The following is a 9937-nucleotide window of genomic DNA, read 5'->3' as shown; positions in this document are numbered from 1 at the left end:
GAAAGGGACATTACCCGAAAACTTTTCTATTGCAGTACAATCAAAATTTGAGTACTATATAATTAAAATTAAAGCAAGTATGTTTTTTTATGTATTTTTGCACACACGTTTTCATTTTGCAATTCTTAGCGCAATATCACATTGTTTTATTTATTTATTTTATTTAGCTTTTAATTACAGGGAGAGAGAGGAAAATGGGTATTAAATTAATGTACAATCTTTTCCTTATAATTAAACATCATGCAAGTTAGTTAGTAGAATGGATTTATTTTTGTCGTTTTTATATAATGAGACGCATAGTTATGACGAATAGTATATATTTGATTGCATAACTTTTCCTTGTAGGTCTTTACAAATTATTTAATCAAGTTTCCAATATGCCTTCCAAAATGATTTATATCCACTGTATTGGAATCGGTTCTCAGCAATACTGAAAAATCATGTATAGCATTTTATTTCAGAAACTCTGGGCTAAAAAAAAACTTGTTTTTAATCTTATAGTTTTAAATTTTATCATCCTCGGAAAGCTGTCAATAATACGATGCAATAAATAACTATTATCAATTTTATTTCTTAGGATATGAAGCTATGCTTAAGAATGGACTCAAACCTGCCTATACATTTTCCAAGTCCAAAGAATTTTATATAGTATTTTATATTTTAACAAGAAGGTCTAATTTCAATGACACGGTCTCCAATTACCTGCGGACACGTTACACTTTACGCTGACGCCGCAGGTCATGTATAATGAGCTAAGAAAAGAAAAGTATATTCACAGAACTTTCACACAACAACAATATTTTGCAATTATTTCCTTATGGTTCACATACTGATTCTTCTAGATTGTACAACACTATAAAGGTATACGTTCAAAAACGAAGCATAAAGCAATGTTTTTCCTGAAAACTTAGCATCAATTAAGAAGAAATTGTTTGTCTCCATGCCTTCTGAACCGAATATGCTTTCTATAGTACAGGGAAGCTTGTGTTTTCCCACAAAGTGCATGTCGAGCACTGAACCCCAATTATTTTTGAAAAAAAAATGAAAATGAGATTGAGGAGAGGGAACTAACCCTACGGGACCATCACCTGAGGTGTCCTAACCCTGCGGGGGGGGGGGCTACCCAGTACCCAACAAAACCTAACCTAACCTGACCCAAAGTAATACAAAAACAATGGATAAACTAACCCCCCTCAACCCTGCTTATTTTCGGTTTATTTTTAAAAAAAGGGAACCCCCTTAAACTCAACAGGGTACTTTGTTTGTGTTACTTATTGGTAAAGTTTTTATGTGTTGATAGTTTTAATTATATGATGATTAATTAATTAAGTCGCCTAAATGCAATCTAATTATCTTTTTTTATTTTATGAATGATCATAATTTCTTTTAAGTTTATTAATTAATGATTTAGAGTAAGTACCTAGCATTTTTTTCAGCGAGGCTTTTTAGCGTATAAGTTTGCACGTCTGTGACTGATATCTCGTAATGTTATTTTAGACCTTGCCTACTGATTCTTATAACAGTTAGGTTCAATTTAGAAACCTAAGCAGATCTATAACAATTAACAGGAGGTCTAAAAATCAAGTTGTTTTTTGGCTTCTTGACAAGATTATTTGTTGTAAAATAACCCTTTTCACCTGTTTTATGGATGTTGATTCCTTGGACAATTTAGTACACTAATTTACAATTTGTACAATTTAGTGTCTTTCATGAAATCTCAAAATTGTTTTTAAGCACTCTATTTCAGAATATTTGTTTAGACTAAACAATACTTCGTTAATTTGATATGATTTTCGCTGTTACTTTATGTTTGGTGTTGTTTGTGATTGTTTGTCTAATTGAATGACTTGAGCTTCGCCCTTATGCATGTTGCCATCCACATTTGTCTTAAAGTTTAAATGGAAAAACAAAAAATGTGTGCTCTATAAGCAGAAAACAAAAGTTTTAGACATTTACCTATATCAAGATTAAATCCTGAAATTTTCAAAATATTCTAACGAGGTTTTTTTGAGAAAATTATATTTGAAAATTTCAAGTTCATTTTTCATCCCATATGAGTTACTGCATAATCATGACAAGAAAAGACAATATTATTTATTTAAAATTTTGAACAATTTTGCTTTTTTGAAGACTTTCATAAAACCTCTCTATATATGATTTCTTTAAGGCTGAGTTTCGTGACCTTAGCAAAGCAACTGATAAAAATGGCCATTAATTAACTCCCTTCAGGAGTGATTTTAGGAAGAACAATATAAAAGCAAATTTGTTCTAAATTTTAAATAAATAATCTTTGCTTTTCTTGTCATGATTATGCGGTTACTCCTAGGGGGTGAAAATTGAACTTGAAAGCTAGAAATTTTACAGAAATGGTGGGATACCTTTTAACATACCAAAAGAAACATAAAAGCAAGTTTTATAAGAATATGTTGCAGAAATGTTGGGACACCTTTTTTTGCATATCAAAAGAAACATAAAAAAGTTTGATAATTAAATTGTGCAGAAATGATGGACAACTGTTTTATTAGAAAATGTTGCATAAATGTTGGGACACCATTTTTGTATACCGAAAGAAACATGCAAGCAAGTTTGATTAGAAAATTATGCAGAAGTGTTGGGACACCTTTTTTGCACACCAAAAAAGATAAAAGTGAGTTTGATTAGAAAATTGCGCGGAAATTTTGGGACACCTTTATTGCATACCAAAAGAAACAGATATTAGAAAATTGGGTAGAAATTTTGGTTCACTTTTAGCAAACCAAAAGAAAGTTATCAGCAAGTATTATAAGAAATTTGTGCAGAAATGCTGGGACACCCTCTTTGCATACCAAAAGAAACGGAAATACTTTATATCCTAGATCTTTGTCATGCAGCGGACGGTTTTTAATAAAATTAGATTGTGAAATTCTTATATTAGAAAAGCTTCTCTACAATTAATGTTTCTATTTCACCTTATATCTTAGATGTTAGAGTTGCCATATCGATTTTAAACTTGGATTGATGGTTCCATTTAGGTAAAATTAAGAAAGCGAAGCAATTTTTAAACATTTTTAGAAAGTTAAATTTAAAGTGTTTTCTCGTATTCAATCGAATCCGGTGGATAGAAACCGGTTCTCATCCATACGAAAAAACTATGTCTATCATCGTATTATATCCAGCTTTCTACGAATATAGAAATGTAAAATCATAAGATTAAAACTAGTTTTTTAGCCCGTGCCTTCGGCAACTCGGTGCTTAAAAATCTTATGTTCCAAAGTTGTTAGGCTAAAGAATAAGAATAGTTATTTCTCGTATCGTATTATAAACGGCTTTCCGCGGATATAGTTTTAAGCTTTTGATTGTACATTTCTATATTCGTATAAAACTGGATATAATACGATGCTAGACATAGTTTTTTCGTATTCATGAGAACCGGTTCCTATCCACCGGATTCAAATGAATACGAGAAAACATTATTAAAAACTTTGGGGACTAGTGTATTAAACAGCCCATTGCCCCTCTCTTTCTCATATAAAAACTGTTCTTACAAGCACATGCTAACATTCTATTGTTGCTTAACATAACATTTTATCTCGAATATCGTACTGCACTATTAGGTCTAAATGGTTATTCTTTACTGTTATGAAACAGCGTGGAACGATCGAGGAAACAGTTTTTTGTTGTTTCTTTATACACTGCTTTCAGATTCAAACATTTTAAGCTGCAGGGATGGATTAATGGCAGTTAAATTATCAAATTCATATGCTCCTCTCTGCAAAATAATTTCCTTTTGAGATTTGGAAAATGGATATAGAATATACAATACATGGATATTATGACAGGGTAAAATTTTCAATTTAGGTGTGTCAGGCCTCGGCAGCCGCGTGTCAGCCGCGACTGGATTTCAAATTTAAACCCATTTTGATACTATGAAAAAAGTTTTAAAAATAAGGATTGTCATATTTGGGTCAGATTTAGACTTTCAGCTGATTTTTAAAAATGTAAAAAGGATTATTTCCCCTAGGCTTTCAGGCGGCTGACGCGCGGCTGCCGAGCCCTGTATCAACATTTACACCTAAAAGTACCAAGCTATTTGAATAAAAAAACTAATATAATCTTTTATTGTCCCATCTCTTTATTCTTGAATTCCAAAGTAATTTTTAATTCCACCCACTTCTTTTATGATAATTATACAAAGCCTTATATCACATATGGACTTTTTGAATGGATTCATTATTACTTGGATCTTTCACCAGATTTTCAGGTTCTTTAATAAATTGAACTCTGTAGCGGGCTAAATATCATACACACATATCATCCACGTATATTCTACATCCATTACTTTTTGAAAGCAAAATGAATAGATTTACTACCCTAGATTGCCATTCATACAAAATAATCTTATTGTCTAAAGAGTTATTTCAAGCAACGAAGTTTTGCATGATATATAATTAAGCAAAGCTTTATCATTGAACTACCTAAAAAATAATCTCCCTGCGTAGGCAGCTGACTGTGTCTGCAAAGTATATTAACCAATGTCTTAAATACAGCCAGCTAATATTTAAAATATTTTTATACTTTACTTTTTTGTCTATTAAATATTTCCGTTCAAAAAGTCATCACGAAACCTATAATATTTTACGATTATATTTTTTAGGCGCATCATAAGCAATATTTACTGTTGCTGCGCTACTTATGGACAAAGTTGTCATTCGTGTAGAATATAGATTCTATTCTTAGCATTAAAAAAGACAAAATTTCATCAAATTCTTTTTTATTTTTTTCACATGAAAAACATCATTTTTTTACAACATTTAATATCAATTAAAACATTTCTTTTCTAAATAATTTACAATTAACTAACAGAGAGATAGAAAGATAGATATAGAGAGATAGATGTATAGGTAAAAATACAAAAAAATAAAACAATATTGAGATAAATTACTAAACTTATTTAAAGTTTAATTTTATTATAGTTCTGCATGTTTAAAATCAAAATTTGATAATATATGTTTTGAAATCAAGATTCATTATTTTTGAGAAAATATTCTAATTATTATTTATACATTTTGGAATGGTTTTTAAACGGGGTTGATTCGATTATTTTTATTTTTACAAAATCAGGACTAGTTAACAAAGAAAGAATTTAACAAATACATTAGTATTATTTTTAATAATTTTAAGAAAGATACTCTTATTTTCAATTTTTATCATTATTATTATTTAAAAGGATCAAGGTTTATATTCTTTGAATTTATTAATGTTGTTTGCTTTAAAATTTGCTGCCAAGAACAAAAAAAAATTTCAACTACTGGGAAAGTTAAGAAAAAGGGTTGAAACAAAAGGGAAATATTAAAAGAGGTTGGTATGACACAATGCTGGTTTCAGAGTCATTCTTTTATTCTTTGATACATTATCAAGTTTGTCAGAAATAACCAGCACATAATACTGCACCAAATTGTGCCAAAACGACTCGGGAATCCGCCTAAAGTAAAGGACAAGGAATTCTCAAAGTTTCCAAAGTTTTGGACAGTCTGTGAAAGGCAATTTAGAAGTTGGATAAAAGTTCCACCACTTCACAATGTTGTGTTCTTGGTGTTAACGCAATGCAGTGTAATCTAATGTAAAAAAATAGCAAACAATCTTTTATTTTTCCTACTAGCCAATTATATTGTATTCTTAACCTTTTCCCTCAAACAATGATCATAAAAAATAATATGAAATATTTGTAATTAATCTATTTAAAAATCAGGTATGGCAAAATAGAAATTCAATGTGCAAAAAAACGCATTTTTTGAATTTATTGCACATTATCCTTTTTGTTGGAAAAAATACACTAAAAAATCAATAACAAACATTTTGGCTTTTTTCTATATGTATTTGAAAAAAAAATATTTTATAAAAGAACAAATATAGTATGTAAGCAGATAACAAAACTTAATGAAAATGGATTTTTAATAAATAAAAATCAAGGGGTAAAAGTACTTTTTATAACAATTATTTAATAGGCATATAAATACATAAATTGGGAGATCGAAATAATTTTCATCAGTTAATTTTAATTTATGCTTTATATTTTTACATAAATTTTTTCACTGAAACATTTAAGTCTTAGGAGAAAATAATTTTAAGTTATAATTGATTCTTTGACCTCGGCACAGCGTTTGAAAGATTTTTTCTAGTCAAAAAGATAACTTAGAACTATTTTAACAAATTATATTTAAACAATATATAGTTCATAATTTTACATAAGGGATACATTTGTAATTTACAATAACAAAAAAAATGAGGAAAGGCATTCATGATTATAATATTTAAGAATCGAACCATCACAGATTTTTAACTACATTTAAGTAACGGCCATTCCATTTTTTACGTGGTCCAATATTTTTTTTGGAGAAATGTTTATATGGATTTATAAATCAGTTTATATCAAATTTAAATGCTCAACATAGCATATTTAACATAATTATCACTATAAATAAATCTTTTTTTATTGTCTTTTATTAAAGTTTATTAATATCTATATACTATTTTTGTAATATTTAATTAAAGAAAGACTTAATCACAAAGAATTATGGGGTTAAATTTTTCACACAACGAAATTTGAAAATCGCCTATTTGAATTTCGGCGGTAAATTTCTAGTTTTACCGGACGGTGGCGATTTAAATAAATGTTTTGTTGTATGGTTATGTTCTTCTGCATGTAAAAGATTATTTGTTCTAACATTATAGCTCTGAAATCACGAGCGTTTTCATAATCTATGTATTTCTATTCTTCTCTAAATCAATCATATGATGAATAATAATGAAAAAAAAACTGCTATCTAAAGTCCAATTTTTCGCCGCCTGCTGCGGGGGCGAATTTATGTGAGCAGACCCTGGTTGTGGTGGCCCATACCTTCGGAGTTGTACCACGAGTAGTTGGGATACCCGCCCATGGACATCTGGCCGCCAGCTCCGCCCAAAGGCATCATCGGGGGCGGTTTGATATCTTGCTGGAGGTGGGGCGGTATCTGGCTCGGCCAGTGGGGAATCGGCGGGCTGCCGCTGTGGTGGTTGTTGCCCATGTGCGGGTGGTGGGCGGGCGACATGTCGCCGTGGTTTTGACCGCCTCCGGCGGGCGAGGGCGTTGTGTGGGGATGGCCGCCGGGTCCGCCCCCGTGTGGCAGGTAGGACGGGTGGTTGCCGCCGCCGTGCGACGGCGGTGGCGAGTGCATGCCGTCCCGCATGGAGGGCGGCGAGTTTTGGCTGGGTGAGCTGGGCGTCTGGTTGCCGGGCATGCCGATGGGACTTCCGCCGGTCGGAGAGCCTGGCATTCCCATCATGCCGCCGCCGTGACCGGTGCCTGCCTTCATCAGCTTCTTGTATTTACTCCGGCGATTCTGGAACCAGATCTTTACCTGAAATTTAAAAAAACATTATTTTTATATACAAGCACATTATATTTTTAAGCCTAAATGAGTTTTTTCTTTAATATAAACAACCAAACTAATATAATATGAAACTACTATAAATAACAAGTAATATGACAGCCAAGCGAAAATATTTTGTAGCCAATTTATCATTAATTGAAAAACTTTACTACTTCTGAACCCAGGTGGTCTTATATACCGTAAACTCTAAAAAAATTTAAAAATATATAAATTTAATCTGAATATAAAAATGAAAAAAATTTAAACAGGGGTAAAAATTAAGTAAGCATATTATACATTTTTGCATTATTACAAGGAAAATGCTGTTTTACAAGTTTTAAATTTTTATTTTTTACAGTTACATTGATACAAAGCAAATAAAAGATGTATGATCGGTAATAAAACAGAAATGAATAGAAATTGGATTTACTATTTTTTACTTTCAGACAGAAAGGTGTTTCATATTTTAGATTTTTTATGCGTAAATAGGATAAGAAAAACATGTTCAGAACATTTTGGTATTCCAGAAAAAATTTGTCATTTTTTTTTGCAAATTATATTGAAAGGACAAAGTTATGTATGTAAAGTTTGACCAACTTATCAATAAAGCAAGGAAGTGGCAAGAACATTAGCGGTTTACGGATTTTACCCCCTCTCCCGCTATCTTACATTTAGTGAAATTCACCCCCCCCCCCCTCTATCTAGAGTTAAGGATTTATATCATATAAGGGAAAATACCCCTCCCCCCCCTTCCTCAAAGATAGGATCAACGATATCGAAACATGGCCTAAAATTTAGATAAAACTTAAAAAACATTTTATATTTTAAAAAAATCAGGATTAAGATAAGTAGCGTGCGGAAGGAGGGTGTCAACTCCCAAATAATTAAAGATATTAAAAAAACTGCTTTCCCCTTCTTCACCCCATAAAGATTTGACACACCCCTGTTGAATCGCTGTGCACGCCACTGGTTAAGATCAGCACAAAAAAATAAGAACAACCTAAATCTACATTTTCATAAAAGTATAAATTCCTATTAATGCTTTCTGGTAAAGGCTGTCCCTAGTAGTAAGACCGGAAAGTTGTATAAATATTGATAATTAAATGCGTCACGGGATCTTGGTAAATTGCGTCATGCCTTTATTATTTCATTAACTCTAAGCCTGCTCCTATAGCCTAAAATTTAACCAACAACAGTAAAATTATATCTTTTACGTAGTATTTATGTTTTGTGATTATACAATTTCAAATGACCTAAAAATCGTCCAACTGATTTAGCTACTTGGCTTCTTATTTTACTTTTAATAGATTTTTTAACAAGAAACTTTAAATCAAAATAATTTAAAACTCCTCAAAATAAAACCCTTTTCAAGTATTTATTTGTTAAGATTGTAAAAATTCTTAAAGACTTAGAGATGACAAAATTAATGAACCCCGAAAAGACACTTTTTTAGAAAACAAAAAAAGTTTCTCAGCCCAAAAAGAGTTCAATGTACCACTCATATGAATCGGGGATAAATTTTCTAATAAATTCTAGAATACAAATAGTACTAGGGAAGGAAGGTAAAACAACATGCCCTAACCCAGCAGGGCAATAAAGTATCCAATATAACCTAACCTAACCTAAAGTAAAGTAATACACAAACAAACGATAACTATTTATTTTCAATTATGTTTCGAAATAATGGGTGATGGGGTCTTGTGCTCAACAAAACATTCTAAAGGAAAACGACAACATTTAAAAAAAATCATTGGTTGGCTTGTTAATACATTTTCAGTATGCCTATCCTTACCCCTACACACTGTATATACTATAATATATACACCCTTAGTTTAAAAACAACTCTAAAAAAATTTAGCTTGTAATTTTTGTCCTATTGTTTTAATTCTAAGAACAAAAAGACTTTATATTGTTCTATACATACAGATCTAGTGAAAGAAAGGTAATTTGTTAGTTTTATAATGTTTTACTTTTGTAAAAAAAAAGAAGCCTAAAAGAGGGACAAAACGAGCAAAAAGTAAAACAAGTATTTCTGTAAGACAAAAGGATATTTTTAAAGCTTTACTTTAAAGTTTAAAGTATTTACAATTGAAAATGTAAAAGTATAAAATAATAAAATGTTCTTCATTTTTACTTGTTTGTGTTTGTGAAAATTTCTGATCAAACTTTCAATCATATTTTAACTGTGTCGAAGGGTATAATTTTTGGTAGCCCGTAATAACTGCGGTTAATCGTTGTAGGGTGCATTAAAAAAAACTTTTAAAATTTGTACCAAATAATCACTATAAATGTATGTTTATTTATTGAATTTAACATTATTTATTGATGATTTTTTTCAACCGTAAGAAAACTAGAGAAATGAAATGAAAAATAGAGAGTGAAAAAGCTAAAGCATAAAAAAACTAAACGTTCCAAGTGTATCATTATTTTTCTGATTCTGTGATTCGATTGGACATTTTAACCATAATAACATACAGAGCTGTACAATCAAATTTTATAAATTGAAATATCTATTTTTTTGTTGGCTTTCAAAACATTTTTAATGG

At 30.8% G+C, this 9937-nt stretch overlaps 1 protein-coding gene across 1 annotated transcript in view; it reads right to left on the bottom strand.

The window, feature by feature from the left end:
• Window positions 1-4733: 4733 nt before the first annotated feature.
• The window catches only part of LOC145326041 (uncharacterized), a 94604-nt gene continuing 89400 nt past the window's right edge, over window positions 4734-9937 (bottom strand). The window contains exon 5 of the mRNA XM_080169136.1: window positions 4734-7379. Within this exon, the coding sequence (XP_080025262.1) occupies window positions 6843-7379 (537 nt within the window). The 3' untranslated portion in view covers window positions 4734-6842. The remainder of the gene's footprint in view (window positions 7380-9937) is intronic.

The sequence above is a fragment of the Acartia tonsa genome, chromosome 8 (assembly GCF_053477335.1).
Source record: "Acartia tonsa isolate MP-2025a chromosome 8, ASM5347733v1, whole genome shotgun sequence".
NCBI classification, from domain to species: Eukaryota; Metazoa; Arthropoda; class Copepoda; order Calanoida; family Acartiidae; genus Acartia; species Acartia tonsa.
This window is presented reverse-complemented; position numbering and strand designations above follow the sequence as displayed.